The 21,880-nt window shown below is 45.6% G+C and overlaps 1 protein-coding gene across 1 annotated transcript in view; it reads left to right on the forward strand.

The window, feature by feature from the left end:
- Window positions 1-17,185: 17,185 nt before the first annotated feature.
- efcab6 (EF-hand calcium binding domain 6) overlaps window positions 17,186-21,880 on the forward strand; it is a 116,282-nt gene continuing 111,587 nt past the window's right edge. The window contains exons 1-2 of the mRNA XM_072552383.1: window positions 17,186-17,257; window positions 20,580-20,743. Coding sequence (XP_072408484.1) covers window positions 20,605-20,743 — 139 coding nt within the window. The 5' untranslated portion in view covers window positions 17,186-17,257; window positions 20,580-20,604. The remainder of the gene's footprint in view (window positions 17,258-20,579; window positions 20,744-21,880) is intronic.

Consider the following 21,880-nt stretch of genomic DNA (forward strand, 5'->3'; position numbering starts at 1 on the left):
AGCCTTTCCACTTAAGACCTTCCCTCCATACCAGGCAACATCTGAGTAAATCTCCTCTGAACTCTTTCCAAAGTTTCCACATCCTTCCTTTAATGCGGTGACCAGCACTGTAGGCAGTGCTCCAGGTGCGGCCGTACCAGTTTTGTACAGCTGCAGCATGACATCATGGCTCTGAAACTCAATCCATCTACTAATTAAAGCTAACACACCATATGCCTTCTTAACAACATTATTAACCTGGGTGGCAACATTCAGGGATCTATGTACATGGGTACCGAGATCTCTCTGCTCATCTACACTACCAAGAATCTTACCATTAGCCCAGTACTCTGCATTCTTGTTGTTCCTTCCAATGTGAATCACCTCACACTTTTCCAAATTAAACTCCATTTGCCATCTCTCAGCCAGCTCTGCAGCTTATCTATGTCCCTCTGTAACCTGCAACATCCTTCTCCACTACCTACAACTCTACCAACCTTAGTGTCATCCGCAAATTTATTAACCCATCATCCAGGTTGTTTATGAAAATGACAAACAGCAGTGGCCCCAAAACAGATCCTTGCAGTACACCACTAGTAACTGAACTCCAGGAACAACATTTCCCATCAACCAACGCCCTCTGTCTTCTTTCAGCTAGCCAATTTCTGATCCAAACCACTAAATCACCCTCAATCCCATGCCTCCACATTTTCTGCAATAGCGTACGGTGGGGAACCTTATCAAATGCCGTACTGCAATCCATACACACCACACTAACTGCTTTACCTTCATCTACTAGTTTGGTCACCTTCTCAAAGACTCCAATAAGGTTTCTGAGGCATGACCTACCCTTCACAAAACCATGCTGACTATCCCTAATCAACTTATTCCTTTCTAGATGATTGATTATAAAAACTATCTCTCACAACCTTTTCCAACACTTTACCCACAACGGAAGTAAGGCTCACTGGTCTATAATTACCAGGGTTGGCTCTACTCCCTTTCTTGAACAACGTAACAACATTTGCTATCTCCCAGTCTTTTGACGCTATTCCTGTAGACCATGATGGCATAAAGATCAAAGCCAAAGGCTTGGCAATCTCCTCCCTGGCTTCCCAGTGAATCATAGAATAATTTCCATCCGGCCCACAGGCCATATTTATTTTTACACTTTCCAGAATTGCTAACACCACCTCCTTGTGAACCTCAATCTTATCTAGACTAGTAGCCGGAATCTCAGTGACAACAGTTGCCTTATCTCAAAGACAACATTGTTTTTTCCTAGTGCGAATACTGACAAAAAATATTCATTTAGCACTTCCTCTATCTCCTCAGACTCCACGCACGACTTCCCACTACTATCCTTGATCGGCCCTAATCTTTTCCTCATCATTCTTTTATTCCTGATATACCTATAGAAAGCCTTAGGGTTTTCCTTGATCCTGTCCACCAATGACTTCTCATGTGCCCTCCTGGCTCTTCTTAGCTCTGTCTCCTTAGGTCTTTACTGGCTAACTTGTAACTCTCAAGCATCCTAACTGAGCCTTCACATCTCATCCTAACATAAACCTCCTTCCCTCTCTTGACAAGAGGTTCAACTTCCTTAGTAAACCATGGCTCCCTCGCTCGACCATTTCCTCCCTGCCTGACAGCTTCAGACTTATCAAGGACACGCAGTAGCTGTTCCGTGAATAAGCTTCATGTTTCAATTGTGCCCAGCCCCTGTAGTTTCCTTCCCCATGCTATGCATCCTAAACCTTTCCTAATTGAATCGTAATTGCCTTACCCCAGCTGTAACTCTTGCCTTGCAGTATATACCTATCCCTTTCCATCACTTAAAGTAAACATAACCTAATTGTGGTCACTATCACCGAAGTGCTCACCTACCTCCAAATCCAACACCTAGCCAGGCTCAGTACCAAAATTAATGTGGCTTTCCCCCTTGTTGGACTGTCTACATACTGTGTCAGGACAAAAACTGTGTCAGGACATTGGACAAAAATTGATCCATCTAAAATGCTTGAACGATAGTATTCCCAGTCAATATTTGGAAAGTTAAAGTACCCCATAACAACCACTCTGTTACTCTCGCTCCTATTGAGAATCATCTTCACTATCCTTTCCTCAACATCTCTGGAACAATTTGGATGCCGATAGAAAACTCCCAACTGGATGACCTCTCCTTTCCTGTTTCTAAACTCAGCCTATACTACCTCGGTAGATGAGTCCTCAAATGCTTCAAATGTCCTTTCTGCAACCGTAATACTGCCACACTGCACCCCCGCCCCACCCACCACCACACTTTTACTATCATCTCTGTTCTTCCTGAAACATCTAAATCCCATAACCCACAACAACCTTTCCTGTCCCTACTCTACCCATATCTCCAAAATGGCCAAAACATTGAAATCCCAGGTACCAACCCATGCTGCAAGATCCCCCACCTTATTCCGGATGCTCCTAGTGTTGAAGTAGTCACACTTTAAACCAACTTCTTGCAACCTTGAAACTTTATTTCGGACCTCACTACTCTCAACTCTCCTGTATAATCGAACTACAATTTGGGTTGCCATCCCCCTGCTAAATTAGTTTAAACCCACCAAAACAGCATTCGCAAATTCCGCCCCCCCAGGATATTGGTACCCCTCTGGTTCAGGTGAAGACCTTCCTGTTTGTAAAGGTCCCACCTCCCGCAGAATGAGCCCCAATTATTCAGGAATCTAAAACCCTCCCTCCTGCATCACCACTGTATCCACGTGTTCAACTCCTCTCTCTCCCTATTCCTTGCCTTGCTAGCACGTGGTATGGGCAACAAACTAGAGATAACATAGAACATAGAACAGTACAGCACAGAACAGGCCCTTCAGTCCACGATATTGTGCCGACCACTGATCCTCATGTATGCACCCTCAAATTTCTGTGACCATATGCATGTCCAGCAGTCTCTTAAATGTCCCCAATGACCTTCCTTCCACAACTGCTGCTGGCAATGCATTCCATGCTCTCTCAACTCTGTGCGTAAAGAACCCGCCTCTGACAATCCCTCTATACTTTCCTCCAACCAGCTTAAAACTAATACCCCTCATGTTAGCCATTTCTGCCCTGGGAAATAGTCTCTGGCTATGCCTCTCATTATCTTGTATACCTCAATTAGGTCCCCTCTCCTCCTCCTTTTCTCCAATGAAAAAAGTCCGAGCTCAGTCAACCTCTCTTCATAAGATAAGCCCTCCATTCCAGGCAGCATCCTGGTAAACCTCCTCTGAACCCTCTCCAAAGCATACACATCTTTCATATAATAGGGCGATCAGAACTGGACGCAGCATTCCAAGTGCGGTCTAACCAAAGTTTTATAGAGCTGCAACAAGATCTCATGACTCTTAAATGCAACCCCCTGTTAATGAAAGCCAAAACACCATAGGCTTTCTTAACAACCCTGTCCACTTGGGTGGCCATTTTAAGGGATCTATGTACCTGCACACCAAGATCCCTCTGTTCCTCCCCACTGCCAAGAATCCTATCCTTAATCCTGTACTCAGCTTTCAAATTCGATCTTCCAGAATGCATCACCTCGCATTTATCCAGGTTGAATTCCATCTGCCACCTCTCAGCCCATCTCTGCATCCTGTCAATGTCCTGCTGCAGCCTACAACAGCCCTCTATACTGTCAACGACACCTCCAACCTTTGTGTCGTCTGCAAACTTGCTGACCCATCCTTCAATCCCCTCATCCATGTCATCAATAAAAATTACAAAGAGTAGAGGCCCAAGGACAGAGCCCTGTGGAACACCATTCACAACTGACTTCCAGGCAGAATATTTTCCTTCTACTACCACTCGCTGTCTTCTGTTGGCCAGTCAATCCTGTATCCAGACAACTAAGTTCCCCTGTATCCCATTCCTCCTGACCTTCTGAATGAGCCTACCATGAGGAACCTTATCAAATGCTTTGCTGAAGTCCATATACACCACATCCACAGCTCGGCCCTCATCAACTTTTCTAGTCACATCCTCAAAGAACTCGATAAGTTTTGTGAGGCATAACCTGCCCCTCACAAAGCCGTGTTGACTGTATTTAACAATTCTGTTTGTCCTAGCTCTAAGCTTCCATCCTAGCTCCCTGAATTTTTGCCTTACATCCCCCACCTCTCTTCCTACATATGTCATTGGTGCCTATTTGGATTATGACTTGGGGCTGTTCTCCCTCCCCCTCAAGGATCCTGAAAACACGATCAGAGACATCATGAACCATGGCATCTGGGAGACAACACACCAACCGTGAGTCTCTCTCATTCCTACGGAACCTCGTATCTGTCTCCCTAACTATGGAATCCCCAGTGATAGCTCCTCTTCCCCCTTCCCTTCTGAGCAACAAGGACAGACTCTGTGCCAGAGACCTGTGCCCCATTGCTTATTCCTGGTAAGTCGGTCCTCAATTGCAGTCCTCACTTTCTTCTAGATTTGAAGAATAGTTTGGGATAAATCAATTTATCTATTTTCACTTTTAATTAGCTTCGAAGCTACAAAATATTTTTTAATGGAAAGTTGATGTTCTTTTTAACCTACGTTAATAATATTTAAGATTAAATTTTATATCAAGAACCTGTACAATTGTGTACATGAGAATTAAACTTTCAAAGATTATAGTAATATGAACTAACCTGAATACATGTTGTACATCATGTATAATAAGAAATTATGCATGAATGAGGATTAAATACTGTAAGTCTGCATATATCAGGATTAGAACACATTGCGTACAATCATTATTTATACTTGAGTATTTGAAAATAATGTGTGAGTCTACTCCCTGGTTTGAAATAAATCTCTTGAGTGTTCATCAACTTTCTATTTCAAATTAATAGTTTACTCCTTTATTTAACAATCTGCAATAGTTGCTACATGGTGCGTGTGTGTGTGTGTGTGTGTATATATTTGCTTCTTAATTGTGCTCTATTCAAATGCATAAAGAGAACACCCAGCTACAATCAATGTATCCCACTTAGCCTCTGGTTTCTCACCAAACAGCATGCAAAGGCAGGACAGGATGTTAAAGAATTCTCATCCAGTGTTCCTGCAATGACTTACTGAATGGTGGATATATATATATATTTACATAATTTGTTGGCCCTAATGCTCAAGTTTTTGTTTTACAAATGCTAAACAAAATATCTTAACTTACAATTTGTGAGGATGGCATGAAGAGTTTGTTGAACATTTCATTAATAAGCACTGTTTACCTAAAATTAAAAGAAAATTCACTACTCCTGTCTTCTTCCACCAATTGTTTCCCATCAACTTCATAAGTTGTCCAAAATTCTGATTTACATACCATATCTTTAACAGATTTAAGAGTTTAACAATGTATAATATATTTTGGACTGAGATTTCAAAATAGAGACAGATGGATGTGAAGGTTTTGTTTTAAAAAGATCAAACAGTGAATTTAGAACAGTGACCTAGATGTATCAGTTCCAAGAAAGCCTGTGCATGTAGGAAAGTACTTGGGAGAACCTTTGTGTTAGTGGATAAGATGTTTGCGCTATGGATTTGTGACAGGCAGAGCAAACACGTTAAAGGCAGTTAATTTCATTTTGACTTCACAACAGTACATTTAAAACTTGTAGCTCAAAAGAACATGTTCAGAAGATAGATGTTGTTTCGCCAAGCAGGAGAATCTAGTCCGTTCAAATGGTATCACTGAGAGAGCAAAAGCCTGCACTGTATGTGACATGATAAACAAATTGTGCATGGTCTGCTGTGTTGATTAAATATTTTTAAAAATTAGCAAATAATATAATTAAATTACCAATAATCAGAGCCAAACGGTGTATTTATGTAAATTGTTCATATTTTTGTAAGACACTGAAATTGTAGGCATTACACTAACAAAACTTGTTTTGCTAATTTACTCTAAACTTGGTTTAATCTGTTCTTTGATCTTTTTGTTACAGTAAATATGAAAGCACATTTTCTTACACTTAACCTATTTGATATTAGGTTAATGCTTTTATAAGATAGAATAACCCAGGAAGCAATGCTGAATATTATTGTGGTCCCTTCAGTATCTCCCTACAAGGTGCTGAACAAATATTGGTGGGGTGGGGGAGTAACAGATTGAATATCCAACAGCCCATCAATAATTCCAAATTGGATCAGTCTATTTATGAGCTCTATAAGACAGGAACAGGAGTAGGCCATTCATCTCCACCATCCAATAGGATCACGGCTGATCTGACCCTCCTCATGTCCACTTCCCTGTCCTTTCCCTAAAATCCTTGATAAGGACTCTGGCCCCCACATCTCTCTGTAGTAAGGAGTTCCAAAGACTCTGTTAACCCTCAGCAGAAATTCATCCTCATCTCAGTCTTAAATTGGTGCCACTTAATTCTGAGACTGTGCCTTCTGGTCCTATATTCTCCTATGAGGGAAAACATCCACTCAACATTTATCCTTTTCAGAATTGTAAATGTTTCAGTAAGATCCCAAACTCTTACCTATCATCATTACCCCCACCTCTATCTACTTATCGCATTCTCAGCTACCTTTCCCCAGCCCCAACACCGCCCCCCCCCCGCCACCATTTATCTCACCACCCCCTCAGTTCACAGCCTCATTCCTGATGAAGGACTTTTGCCCAAAACGTCGATTCTTCTGCTCCTCGGATCCTGCCTGACTTGCTGTATCTTTCCAGCACCACACTTTCGACTCTGATCACCAGCATCTGCAGTCCTCACTTTTGTCTCCCAAAAGTGAGTGCCTTGCTCATAAGCCAATGCTTCCCTACTGGGGATCATCCTAGTGAACCTTCTCTGAACTGCCTCTAATAACATAACATCATTTCTTAAATAAGAGGACCAAAACTGCTCACGGTACTCCAGATGTGGTCTCATCAATGAGAAAGTTTGTAGCTTTTAAACTTGTCCTTAAACATTTAGACTAAAATGTAATATTGAATTATAGAACACATTTGCTGCACAATAGAAAATACACAGGCAGAAAGGGTAAGGTAATTAAGAACATTTGCCTTAACATCAGTGAATCTGTGTAAACAGGACACCATGTGATAACATTCACGGCTGTTCCCTTGTGAAATTAACAACAGTGTTTGATTCTGACCTCGAAACGAAACTCTGTATCAATTAACCTCTCTCCTGAATTACAGTTCTTCACTGTTGTCTGTCTAGTTCAGAACATGCAGTGCTTTTGGAAACTTTTGTATAAAGGTGTCCTGTTTGTGATAGTTCAGCAGAGTAGCCTGCCAGGGCTCTTGAAGGAAGAGCGATATCCTACTCTCCTGGGTTATCAGATTCCAGTTAGCCTGGCTTATAGATATCAGCATTATGTTGTAACAGTGATGCTATTAGTAAATAAAGGGGATGACTAAAATTAAACTAAACTGTCTGTAAGAGGTTTTTTTGTTCCAGACTACCAAGAGTATAATCTCCAGGACGAACCAAGAGAGGCTTACAGGTTGAGTTCACAAGGGATTTTCTGGACCGTCTCAAATCTGTACTTTTATCAATTTGGTACAGCAAGCAGGGTTCCAACAAGGGATACGATTGAGTGAAACTGGAAAAGAGGAGCTTCACTTAAGGGTCAGACTCGAAACCAATGGGCCTACAAGGTAAGAATATCCCTTGATTTTTCTTGGTCTGCATCTTTGTGTGCTGCTTCCCCCCCCATTTCACTTTCTCAGTACCCTGACGGAACCCTAAATGAGATTGTTTAAATAGGTACTAAAAACAGAGACTTGTGGGGTTGGAGCCCCTGTGTTTTGTGGGGTTGGAGCCCCTGTAGTAATTGGAGTTGGAGCTCCTGTAGATCAGTAGTTTTGTGAAGATTTAAAGTAAGTAGGATCAATATGGGTGCAATCCTAGGTAGGATGGAAGACAAATGTCCCCTAACAGAAATAATAAGTCTGTATCCTAATGATGAGAAACAATTAAGGAGAATATTGGCCGCAGCTGCTCAACAGAATAAGGATTGGCCTCTAGGAGACCCACATGATTTAACTCTGCTCATTAAAATTGAACAAGAGATTTGGGAAAAAAGAAAGGGAAGTAAGCAGAAAGAAGCCATATCAGTGTGGAAAAAGATAGCTACAGAAAAATGGGTAAAATCCATGCAATCATCATGGAGACAAAACTGTATTAAAATGGGGAATTAATTCATTAACTGAGGAAGGATCTGAACTAGACTGGACAGAACTAAAACACAAATGTGAAGCACATGATTTAGAAGCAGAATTGGAATAGGCTAGGGAGAAAATTTAAAAAAAGGAAAGCAAAGATTCAGAACCTATGCTGAAACGTCAGGGGCCCCAAAGAAAAGGGAAACTGGTGAATAAACAACAGACTTCAGCTGCAGCTGTGCAGGACCAAACTGACAACAAAGATTGCTCATTATACCCCACCCTCCCCTTTCCCAAAGACCCAGTATTGAAGAATCCTGATCCATCTGTGTATGAGGGACGGGATCCGGATTCAGAAGAGGAAATATTTTACACCTCCTGTCCTGTCAGCCAACCTCCTCCAGGTACCCGCCTGAACACCCTCCGATGACGAATGTGCCGAGGCCCATGCCCTTCAGTTCAGCTGAATAAGAATTTGGCTTACCACAAACCGCACGAGGAGTCAATTAAAATTTAAAAGTGGAGGGAACTTTGGTTTCCACTGCCCCTAAACGAATAAGTTCCAAAGACATTGATGAATTGCAATCAAAGTTTTGGGACCTTAATATCAGTCCTTGCACTCACCCTGATGTGGCTTCACCTGAGGCCCACTGAAGATGTTACCTAGTCGGGTGACGAAATGTCTGGAAATGAACTTTCCAGGCTCAGCAAGCAAACCTACGTCCAGAACATGGCTCCTCTTGGCACCCTGTTGCCTATTATTCTACTAAGGTTGACCCTGTTGATCATGGTATGCCTACCTGCATCCAGATTCTCCCTGCCATTCATACTATGGTAGTGCCTGCCTTTATATAACTTTACATCAAAATGTAGAAGTCTGTACCTAGCATTCTGCAGTATCCTTGCTTACTTCTAAACGTACTCAACACCTAACTGCGGCTTGTCGAAGTCACTATGAGATTTCATTACTTCAGGATCTGCTTCTCTCCTTTAACTACTGCTCTAACATTAGCCCCGCTACATTCCTGCAGGAGGAACCTCTTGAACAGCCTGATCCTCCCTATGGTTATATTATCATAAATGACCTTGTAACTAAACCACGTCCTGATGTTACAGATCAGGCTGTTGTTTACCTGGACCTTACACTTTATGTCGATGGTTCTTCTTCTATCTCTCCAGAGGGCAAACACATGTCAGGTTATGCGATCGTCACTCTGTCCCATATAACAGAAGCTTATTCTGTCGATTTACTCTGTTCCGTCCATCAAGCTGAACTCCTTGCTCTCACCTGTTCCTACATACTTGTTGAAGGAAAGTCAGCTAATATCTATACTGATTCCCGCTACGCTTTTGGATGTGCCCATGATTTTGGTCAACTCTGGCAGCAGTGCGGCTTCCTTACCTCATCAGGAACCCCTATCCTCAATGCTGCCTGTGTTGCTAATCTCCTCATTGCTATTCAACTTCCCTCTCAATTGGCAATTATTAAATGTTCTGCTCACTCTGATGCTTCCAATATCACTAAAGGCAACAACGTTGCTGACGCAGCTGCTAAGAAAGCAGCTTCAGAGCAAAAAGACATGGTTACTTAAATGACAAATAGGAAACCAAAGAAAGACTTTCCTGTTTCCCCTTCTAACACCCTGACTATGCCTGACCTAGAACAAATACAGACCTGTCGGGGGCACCTCTGATGAGGAAAGACAAAGATGGATGAACCATGTTGTTATGTAAATAATTACAATCAGCTTTGGGTTACGCCAGTAGGCCTGAGTTTGAATATGAATCAAAAATTCCATTGTTCCAGCCATCCCCAAGCAACAGGAATTATAGAAAGAACAGTGGTACCTTAAAAGGTCAGCTCAGCAAGTTGGTAGAAGAAACAGGCCTTAATTGGCTGCAAGTATTCCCAATTGCCTATTTTAATATGAGAACCATGACACAGAAAAAGACGGGATTCTCGGCGGCTGAATGATATATGGAAAGCCCCTGAGGACTCTCTGGTCTGCACCATTAACTGCCCGACACTTTGTTGATGTGCATGTCATGGCAGAAGAGGTGCACAGGTACCTGATTAAGCTAACCAAACCATTGCAGTCTTATCATCAACAGGTCAAAGAAGCCTATCAAGTACCAGGGAAGAAAGAAGAAAGAGGCCCAACGTTTAAAGACATTACCCCTGGTAACTATGTACTATTGAAAGACTTTCATCATGAAAAATTGAGCCCCCACTGGAAAGATCCTTATCAAGTTCTTTTGACAACTGGAACTGCAGTAAAGGTAGAAGGATGTTCAACATGGGTCTACAAAGGACATTGCAAGCTTGTATCCCCCTCACAGTCCTCGTGTTAGTACTGATACAGGCATCCGATGAAAACCTAACCCAAGTGCATGCGCCCAAATGTAACCAACCCATCTGTGATATACCAGACTGGCTAAAACTCCAATGTGACTGTATAAATGAAACCTGTATTAATACCATTGGAAGTTATGAATACAGCTGCCCAGCTGAAACTCATTTAAACTACTCACGTTGTGTATCTAAACATCACTCTCGACCTTATTGTCATCCTCGCAACCCTTCTATGCCAGTCATCATGAGATGGCACAATTCCATAACCTCATCCGCTCCATCAACCGAAAACTGTTACTTTGAAATGTTTGTCTGTTCCCCTCTGAAAGTGAACCGTACAGATTGCAGTATTGAGCACATAGTACCAAAATCACCAAACCCTAAGGCACCTACTGCCATGAGACTGACCACCTATACCTTCTCAACGGAATCTTCTCCCATCTGACCTACCGCCATTGACAGAAATACTTTTACCCGTTTCCTGTATTTGGTAACTGCTGTAATTAACAAGAGAAGCTGGAAAGATGAAGAAAGACCAAAAATACTATGCACTCCCAATCCTCCTTTTGTTCCTAATGGTTTCTTTTATTTAAGCTAAACCCCCTGATCCATGTGTTATCTGCTCACTCTTCCATCATTCTGATGTACAGTGTATAAATAGGACTCATCCACTTATGCAATCCCTTATTTATGATGGAAAAACCCATTCAGTAGAAGAAGCACGTTGCTGTATGGAGTGTACTAACAAACCTATGTTAACATTGTTCCTCTGTTAGAATGGTGCATTGAAAGACCTTCCGGTACCCACAACATGGGGCAAGTGAAACAAAAACTATGCAACAATATTATCAAAGACACTGGTCGTACTCCTGCTCTCCATCCGTTAATACACTTGGACAACCGAAAGTTTGATAGCACCCACTGTTTACAAGATTCAGCTCTTGCTCTGAGTGGACACAGCATTCGGTCACAGAAGTGCACCCTTAGAACTCCTTTTAGCCTTCATTGGCTATGCGAAAACAAAGTCTACCCATATTTACCCAATGACTAGTACGGACGTTGTGCCCTAGGACACACCTTACCACTTTTTACTCTCCACCATGAAGTACCTAAAGTAGATGATGAATGAAACACCCACCAATGTGTGAGTCAGTACGGAACACAAAGTAGAGGAAAACTAAAACGGGACTTACGCAACTTCTTCCATTAACAAAGCTGGTGGTCCAGGTTACTGGGAGGTGTTATTCCTGACTGGGGTGTTGACATGGCCCTAGATCAGATAAGTGACCTTGTGTATGACATCAAAAAACCTGCCAACTCAACTGCCCACTCTTTGAAGCTGATGAATAAAGAGTTACAGGAGACTTGGATGATGATGATGCTTCAGAATCAGCTAGTGCTAGATTTCCTCCTTGCTAAAGAAGTAGGTGCTTGTTCAGGCATTGGTCCTCAATGTTGCACCTATGTCGATGATTTCTTGAAAGACATTTTGGAAAACACAGATGTTATCAACAAAACTGATCAAGATGCAAGGAAGATACCTCTCCCACTGTCATCCAATTCATGTGGATAGAGTGCTACTTGCTGGCTATGGTTGCTGTGTGGATGTGTCGTGTGGGACGTACTGATAGTCCTTAGTCTCCTCCTAGGAATATACATTGTCGTCCGCTAATGCATGAAATGGACTGTACCGAGCTTTTCACCTAAGCCAAAGAGGAATCTGGTTAATCAACCCTTGTCTACCTCTGTACCTCCATGCCCAAACTTCCATGCTGAAATCCAGTATCCTTCAGACTCTGCTCCTCCAGATGATGACTCAGCAGAGGAGGCAATTGACTTATTGAGAATACAAATTGACTAAGTGGACTAACTATACTTGTATAAGCTATGTAATTGTCATTAAATGACAAAAGGAGGGAATGTGAAAGTCTATAGCCTTAAGACTCGTCCTTAAACATTTAGACTAAAATGTAATGTTGAATTATAAAACACATTTGCTGCCCACTAGAAAATACACAGGCAGGGGGAGGGTAAGGCAATTAAGAACATTAATGTGTTTGATTCTGAAATAGAGAATCAAAACAAAACTCTGTATCAATGAACTTCTCTCCTGAACTATTGTTATTCACTGTTATCTGTTATCTGTCTAGTTCAGAACATGCAGTACTTTTGTAAACTTTTGTATAAAGGTAACCTGTTTGTGATAGTTCAGCAGAGTAGCCTGCCAGGCCTCTTGAAGGAAGAACAATATCCAACTCTCCTGGGTTATCAGAATCTAGTTAGCTTGGTTTATAGATATCAGCATTATGTTGTAACAGTGATGCTATTAGTAAATAAAGGGGATGACTAAAATTAAACTAAACTGTCTGTAAGAGGTTTTTTTTAAACTCAGACTACCAAAAGTATGATCTCCAGGACAAACCAAGTTGAGTTCACAAGGGATTCCCTGGGCTGTCTCAAGTCTGTACTTTATCACCAACACCTTGTAATGCATCACACGTGACATCACTTCCGGCCCTCACATCATCGCTGATGCCACATGCTCAGTGACTTCCGTCACCCCTACTGCCGTGGTCACCACCACTTCTCCCCCCACCAGCGCCACTCACCTGCATTCTGCTGACATGCCCCCCACAGACCCCACTGTCACTATCCCCACCCCCCAGAACCCCGAGGGAACACGACCCCTGCTCATGACTCCACCCCCATTTCCCCCACCATCACACCCACTCCAGTTACAGGTTCCGCCCCCACTCCCAGCTCTACACCCACACCAGATTTCAGCTCCCAGCCCTGCCGAGTTTTCACCATCCCCCCAGACCTCTCCCTCACTGAGGACGAACAATCAGTCCTCAGCAAAGGACTCACCTTCATCCCCCTCCGTCCACGCATCAATGAATTTAATACACGCCATGACATCGAACAATTCTTCCGCTGCCTCTGCCTCCGAGCTTACTTTCGCAATCAGAATTCCCGCCCACCTTCCGAGGACCCCTTCGCCCACCTCCAACACACTGCATCCACCTGGACACCCCGCGCTGGCCCATTACCTGCCCTCGACCTCTTCATTTCCAACTGCCACCGGGACATTAACCGCCTCAACCTGTCTACCCCCCCTCCCCACTCCAACTTCTCACCCTCACAACGCGCAGCCCTCCAATCCCAACCTCACCGTCAAGTTGGCGGATAAAGAGGGCGCAGTGGTAGTCTGGCGCACTGACCTCTACACCGCTGAAGCTGAACGCCAACTCGAGGACACCTCTTTCTACTGTCCCCTCAACCATGACCCCACCCCCCATCACCAAACCATCTCCCAGACCATACAGAACCTCATCACCTCAGGTGATCTCCCACCCACAGCTTCCAGCCTCATAGTCTGGGAACCCCGCACTGCCTGGTTCTACCTCCTTCCCAAGATCCACAAGCCTGACCACCCTGGCCAACCCATTGTCTCAGCATGCTTCTGCTCCACTGAACTCATCTCTACCTACCTCGACACTGTCCTATCCCCCCTAGTCCAGGAACTCCCCACATACGTTTGAGACAACACCCATGCCCTCCACCTCCTCCAAGAGTTCCGTTTCCCTGGCCCCCAATGCCTTATCTTCACCATGGATATCCAATCCCTCTACACCTCCATCCGCCATGACCAGGGCCTCCAAGCCCTCTGTTTTTTCCTCTCCAGACGTCCCCAACAGTACCCTGCCACTGACACTCTCATTCGTTTGGCCGAACTGGTCCTCACCCTTAACAATTTCTCCTTTGAATCCTCCCACTTCCTCCAGACCAAAGGGGTAGCCATGGGCACACATCTGCCTGTCTCTTTGTTTGCTACGTAGAGCAGTTGATCTTCCGTAATTACACCAGCACCACTCCCCACCTGTAACCTCCGCTACATTGATGACTGCACTGGCACCACCTCGTGCTCCCACGAGGAGGTTGAGCAATTCATCAACTTCACCTGACATTAAATTTACCTGGACCATCTCTGACACCTCCCTCCCCTTCCTGGACCTCTCCATCTCCATTAATGATGACCGACCTGACACTGACATTTTTTACAAACCCACCAACTCCCACAGCTACCTGGATTACACCTCTTCCCACCCTACCTCTTGCAAAAATGCCATCCAGTATTCCCAATTCCTCCGCCTCTGCCGTATCTGCTCCCAGGAGGACCTGTTCCACCACAGAACACACCAGATGGCCTCCTTCTTTAGAGACCGCAATTTCCCTTCCCACGTGGTTAAAGATGCCCTCCAATGCATCTCGTCCACATCCCGCACCTCTGCCCTCAGACCCCACCCCTCCAACCGTAACAAGGACAGAACGCCCCTGGTGCTCACCTTCCACCCTACCAACCTTCGCATAAACCAAATCATCTGCCGACATTTCCGCCACTTCCAAAAAGACCCCACCACCAGGGATATATTTCCCTCCCCACCATTTACCGCCTTCCGCAAAGACCTTTCCCTCCGTGACTACCTGGTCAGGTCCACGACCCCCTACAATCCACCCTCCCATCGTGGTACTTTCCCCTGCCACCACAGGAACTGTAAAACCTGCGCCCACACCTCCTTCCTCACCTCTATTCAAGGCCCTAAAGGAGCCTTCCACATCCATCAAAGTTTTACTTGCACATCGACTAATATCATTTATTGTATCCGTTGCTCCTCTACATTGGGGAGACTGGGCGCCTCCTAGCAGAGCGCTTTAGGGAACATCTTCGGGATACCCGCACCAATCAAACACACCGCCCCGTGGCCCAACATTTCAACTCCCCCCTCCCTCTCTGCCGAGGACATGGAGGTCCTGGGCCTCCTTCACCGCCGCTCCCTCACCACCAGACTCCTGGAGGAAGAACACCTCATCTTCTGCCTCGGAACACTTCAACCCCAGGGTATCAATGTGGACTTCAACAGTTTCCTCATTTCCCCTTCCCCCACCTCACCCTAGTTCCAAACTTCCAGCTCAGTAACTGTCCCCATGACATGTCTGGACTTGTCCTACCTGCCTATCTCCTTTTCCACCTATCCACTCCACCCTCTTCTCCTTGACCTATCACCTTCATCCCCTCCCCACTCACCCATTGTACTCTATGCTACTCTCTCCCCACCCCCACCCTCCTCTAGCTTATCTCTCCATGCTTCAGGCTCACTGCCTTTATTCGGGCTTTTGCCTGAAACGTCGATTTCGAAGCTCCTTGGGTGCTGCCTGAACTGCTGTGCTCTTCCAGCACCACTAATCCAGAATGCAGTAAGACTTCCCTACTTTTACACTTCAATCCCCTTTGAAATAAGGGTCAACTTTCTTTTAGCCTTCCTGATTACCTGCTGTACCTGTATGCTTTATTTACAAGAACTCCTAAATCCCTTTTGTGTTCCAACTTTCTGCAGTTTTTCTCCATTTAAATAATATTGTTTTGTTCTCCCAAAATGAGCTTAACATTTTGCACGTTATTCTCTGTTTTCCAACTTTTTTCCCATTTAATTATGCTATCAATATCTCTGTTGGTATTCCTCTTGCAAACTGCTTTTTCAGCTGTTGTCTGCAGTACATTCAGTTCCCCTCTCTCAGTCATTGCGGTCTCAGCACTGACCCCTGTGGAACTCTCCAAGTCATGGCTCCTACTATTATGACAGCACCCCCAAGTGAATAACAATGGTAGCACAACTATTTCAATCAGAATGAGGACATTTCCAAGGGGAAGTCATTTTCAAACAAACATTGCACATCCCAACAAAGCTCTTCGGTTGAATGTTTGTTCATTTCCAATCGCTCAATGTTTTATACAGAGACATAGGACCAGACTATTTAGCCCCATTGAACCTGTCTTGCTATTTAGTTGGAGCAAGACTGACCTGTGCTAATTCCTTAATTGCTTAGAGTACTTTGGTTACATCATCCTTTAAACCTCGAAACTCAAGGGATCTTGTTTAACTTGTTCTCACAATGTAAGCTTCTTAACCTTTTTCTCTGTGTTCATAACTCTATAGTTATGAAACAATCCTGAAGGGAGAAATTTGAACCATTTGCCTTAACAATGAAACTGTTTCACAAAAGTCCATTATTTAGATATAGATTTCAACTCAAATTTCATTGACAACATATAATTGAATAACAAGAAATCAGGTAACACAGAAATGCATAAAATCACAAAGCAGAGCTCATTTTAAACGATCGTTGTTCCGGCACGTTTTGCGACTCACATCACTGTAAATGGTCATGAGTGCATTAATCCCTCAGATGGAATTCAACTCGAATCAGTGTGCACTTTATTCCATTTGCAATCGGTTACCATAGATTTGTTGTAATTTACTGAAACAAAGTCAATGTGAATAGTCCCCGAGATAAAACAAGTACAGATGTTGGAAATGCCAGAATCCAGGCAGAAAGCCCCAGTGGCAGTGCAGAGAAAGATGCCTTTGGACATGATAATAATTCAGAAAAAGGGAAGGACACAGGGACAGAAAACAAAGGGTGGACTAGAAAGTGAATTCGATCCATGCACCGGGACCCCTGGTTTGCAGTGTGGGACGAGAGGAGGATTTACTTTCATTGATCAATTCCAGGCTGTTCGTGATGGACGGGTTGCAGAAACTCCTCCCCCTTCGCGGATTAGCTCCACCCCCCACCCCGGGCTTCGCCAATCAGCAACCGTATTGCTCTGAGGTCACCATGAGTGGGCCAATGAGGACCGCGTTTAGGATTCCGACTAGCAACGAAAATACTCAGCAACTGAGCGCGTCGGTGTAACAGGAGAGAGACAGACAGACAGAGACATACTCATACAGGTAAGGACAGGTAACACGTAACTAGCACCTGGGCACGGGGGAAGACAGGTAACCAACACCTGGGCAATGTGGGGGCACAGGGGGAGACAGGTAACCAACACCTGGGCAATGTGGGGGCACAGGGGAGACAGGTAACCAACACCTGGGCAATGTGGGGGCACAGGGGGAAGACAGGTAACCAACACCTGGGCAATGTGGGGGCACAGGGGAGACAGGTAACCAACACCTGGGCAATGTGGGGGTACAGGGGAAGACAGGTAACCAACACCTGGGCAATGTGGGGGCACAGGGGAGACAGGTAACCAACACCTGGGCAATGTGGGGGTACAGGGGAAGACAGGTAACCAACACCTGGGCAATGTGGGGGCACAGGGGAGACAGGTAACCAGAACCTGGGCAATGTGGGGGCACAGGGGGAGACAGGTAACCAGAACCTGGGCAATGTGGGGGCACAGGGGGAGACAGGTAACCAACACCTGGGCAATGTGGGGGCACAGGGGAGACAGGTAACCAACACCTGGGCAACGTGTGGGCACAGGGGAAGACAGGTAACCAACACCTGGGCAATGTGCAGGCACAGGGGAGACAGGTAACCAACACCTGGGCAATGTGGGGGTGCAGGGGAGACAGGTAACCAGAACCTGGACACTAGGTAGGGGCCATGGGGGAGACAGGTGACTGGCATGTAACTGGCACTTGGGTATGGTGTGGGGGGCACAGGGGAGAAGGTAACTGGCACTTGGGTACAGTGTGGGGGGGGGCACAGAGGGAACTGGCACCTGAGCACTGGAGCAGACATGGGGAGACAGGTAACCAGCACCTGGGTATTGGGTGGAGGGGAGCATGGGGGAGACAGGTAACTAGAACATGTGTAAGGCAGGGGACACACAGGGGAGCTAGGTAACTGGCACCTGGGCACTGGGTAGGGGGCACAGGGCAGACAGGTAACCGGAACCTGGGTACTGTATGATGTACATGGGGAGACAGTTAAGTGGCATCTGGGCACTGAGTGCAGGATACAGGGGAGACAGGTAACCGGCCCCTGGACACTGGAGGTGGGCACAGGCGAGACAGGTAACCAGCATCTGGTCAATGGGGGTGGGGCATGGGGGAAGATAGGTAACTGCCACCTGGGTACTGGGTGGGGGTGAATGGGGAGACAGGTAACCAGCATCTAGGTACTGGTGGAGGGGGCACAGGGGGGACAGATAACCAGAACCTGGGTACTGGGTAGGGTGGGGCACAGGAGGGACAGGCAACTGGCAACTGGGCACGGTGGGAGTCACAGGGGTGGCAGGTAATCAGCACCTGGGCACCTTAAGGGGTCACAGGGGAGACAGGTAACCAGCACCTGGGAAATGGAGTAGGGTAGCATGGGGGAGACAGGTAACTAGCACCTGGACACTCCAGGAAGGCACGGGGAGACAGGTAACTGACACCTGGGCACTGGAGGAGGGCAGGGGGAGACAGGTAAGCAGAATCTGGGTATTGGGTGTGAGAGGCACAGGGGAGACAGGTAACAGCACCTGGGCAACAGTGGGGGAGGGCACATGGGAGACAGGTAACTGGCACTTGGGCACTGTGTGGGATGGCATGGGGAGACAGGTAACCATTACCTAGGCACTGCAGGAGGGCACAGGGAGATAGGTAACCAGCATCTGGGCACAGTGTGGAGACAGGTAACCGGGGCACTGGAATGTGGGAGCAGTAACCAGCTGCTGGGCACTGGAGCAGGGAAACAGGTCACTGGTACCTGTTCACTGGAGGGGATGGGAAAAAGTAACCAGCTGTTAGGTACTGCAGTGGTGTGGGGAGCCAGGTAACCAGCTGCTGAATACTGTGGGAGGACAGGTAACCAACAGCTGGGCATGAGGGTGGGAAGCTGTACACAGGTAAGCAACACCTGGGCAAGGTGGGGGGTGGTGCTGTGCACAGGTAACCAACACCAGGACAATGTGCGGTGGTGCGTTGTGTACAGGTAACAAACACCTAGGCAAAGGGGTGGGAAGATGTGCACAGGTAAGCAACACTTGGGCAAGGTATGGGGTGGCACTGTGCACAGGTAACCAACACCTAGGTAAGGTGGAGTGGTGCGCTGTGCACAGGTAACCAACATCTGGGCAAGGTGGGGTGGTGCGCTGTGCACAGGTAACTAACACCTGGGCAAGGGGGTGGGAAACTGTGCACAGGTAACCAAACCTGGGCATGGGGGTGAAAAGCTGTACACAGATAACCAACACCTAGGCAAGGTGGGGTGGTGCGCTGTACACAGGTAAGCAACACCTGGGCATAGGAGGGTGCTATACACAGGCAAAGAACACCTGGGCATGGGAGGGTGCTGTACACAGATAAGCATCACCTGAACACGGGGAGGGGATGCTGTACACAGGTAACCAACATAGTGGGGGGAGACAGGAGAAAGGGAGGACTGCAGATGCTGGAGAGTCAGAGTCGAAAAGGGTAGCGCTGAAAAAGCACAGCAGGTCAGGGAGCATCCGAGGAGCAGGAGCATTTCAGGCATAAGCCCTTCATCAGGAATGTGGAGGGGGGACGAGGCTGAGAGATAAATGTGGGGATGGAGGTGAGTTTGGTGGGGAGACAGGTAACCAGTACCTAGGCACTGGTAAGTGATGTCAGGTAATGAGCTGCCTGGCACTGTGTGGGGCAAGACAGGTAACCAGCTGCTGGGGGAGTGGTGTCAGTTAATGTACCGCTGGGCACTGGGGGAAGGGGTCGGTAATGAGCTGCTGGGGACTGGGATACAGATAGCCCAAAACTGGTCACCGGGGGACAGATAACCAGCATCAGGCAGGGACAGGTAACTGGGGGACATGTAACCAAAGCCTGGGTATTGAAGGGACAGGTAACCAACACCTGGCATTCGTGGGGCTGGATGTCTTGTTACTGGGGTGTGACAGGTAACCAAAACCTGGGTACTGACTGAGATCAATAACCACTGGCAGAAGCAGATGTCCTGATTGTTTGGATGCTGGTGGTTAGCGATAATCTTTCTTACCCAGTTAAGATTGAGGAAACACAACAGGAGGTAAGTCATGATGAACACAGAATAGAGTCAGGTATATTATCAATGAGCTAGGAGTTGCACTTCTGTACAAAGTAAAAATATGATTTGTATTTGCAGCTTATTATCTTACCATTCAAGCAGAGGCAAAATGCTGCTTCAGAACTGAAGAAGCCGTTCTAGACGAGAAATATCAAATTTGTTTCTCACTCAATTGATGTTGCCAGACCTGCTGAGTTTCTCCAGCATTCTCTTTGTTTATTCTTTTACCATGTTGAACCTTAAATCTTGGCCTTTCAGATTATTGGTACAGTACTGAAAGAGGATGGTTGGCTCTTCCCCAGACTTGGGATCTCTTTGTCTGGAGTCTCGTGGAATGCCACTAACTCCAAGACCTCAGTCAACACCAGGGAGGAGCTCATCACGTAACTTCAACAGTCGAGCTTCACTGCAGTCATCTTCAGGTAAAGCAATGTGGAAAACAATAGCATTAAAATAATAAATTGACTTTTCTTAAATATTGGTAATATTGCTGGTTAATGGACAATTCAGTCCACAGTTGTTTATAAAACTAATCACCAACGTTTGCAAAATGTGATATCAATTCTCCCATTTTGACTTCAGTCATCTTGTAGCTTATGTGAGTGAATAAGATTATTCATTAATTGAATTACAGACACATTTGTGCTCTAATCACATTATTGACTAAGTTAAACCAACAGACAAATAAGAATTCCCCACTCACCCATTGTACTCTATGCTACTTTCTCCCCACCCCCACCCTCCTCTAGCTTATCTCTCCACGCTTCAGGCTCACTGCCTTTATTCCTGATGAAGGGCTTTTACCCGAAACGTCGATTTCGAAGCTCCTTGGATGCTGCCTGAACTGCTGTGCTCTTCCAGCACCACTAATCCAGAATTTGGTTTCCAGCATCTGCAGTTATTGTTTTTACCTTGTTGATTTTAACCCTACTGCGAATCCTCTTGCAAGGATGCCTGCCTTGAAGAAGTTTTCCTCCTCTCTCTACAAGAATCTCAGGGAGTCCCTCTCCCACTGCAATTCCCAGATCATTTCCTCTGCCCTGAAGCTCTTCAACCATGTTGTGCACCTTCATCCCCTCCCCCACTCACCCATTGTACTCTATGCTACTTTCTCCCCACCCCCACCCTCCTCTAGCTTATCTCTCCAAGCTTCAGGCTCACTGCCTTTATTCCTGATGAAGGGCTTTTACCCGAAACGTCGATTTCGAAGCTCCTTGGATGCTGCCTGAACTGCTGTGCTCTTCCAGCACCACTAATCCAGAAATAAGAATTTGTTCCTGTTATTCTGGGCTGGATTTGAGATAACACTCCTGTTTGAGATGGAAATCTATTGTCTGACTGACTACACTGTCTGATTTCCCACTGTTTGAACTTTGTACTTTCTATCAGAGATTATCAGTAGTTCTTTCCCTTTCTTATGAGGAGGGAGGAACTAAAACATTTGTCATTTGTTATGTCTTTGTTACACTATTGTCTTGTTTTTCTGTTTGTTTTAATTAATTATATTGAGTTGATAAAATAATTGCCAATGCTGTTTTCCCTTTTGATGATGGCACTTT

Source organism: Chiloscyllium punctatum, chromosome 32 (assembly GCF_047496795.1).
Source record: "Chiloscyllium punctatum isolate Juve2018m chromosome 32, sChiPun1.3, whole genome shotgun sequence".
Classification (NCBI taxonomy): domain Eukaryota; kingdom Metazoa; phylum Chordata; class Chondrichthyes; order Orectolobiformes; family Hemiscylliidae; genus Chiloscyllium; species Chiloscyllium punctatum.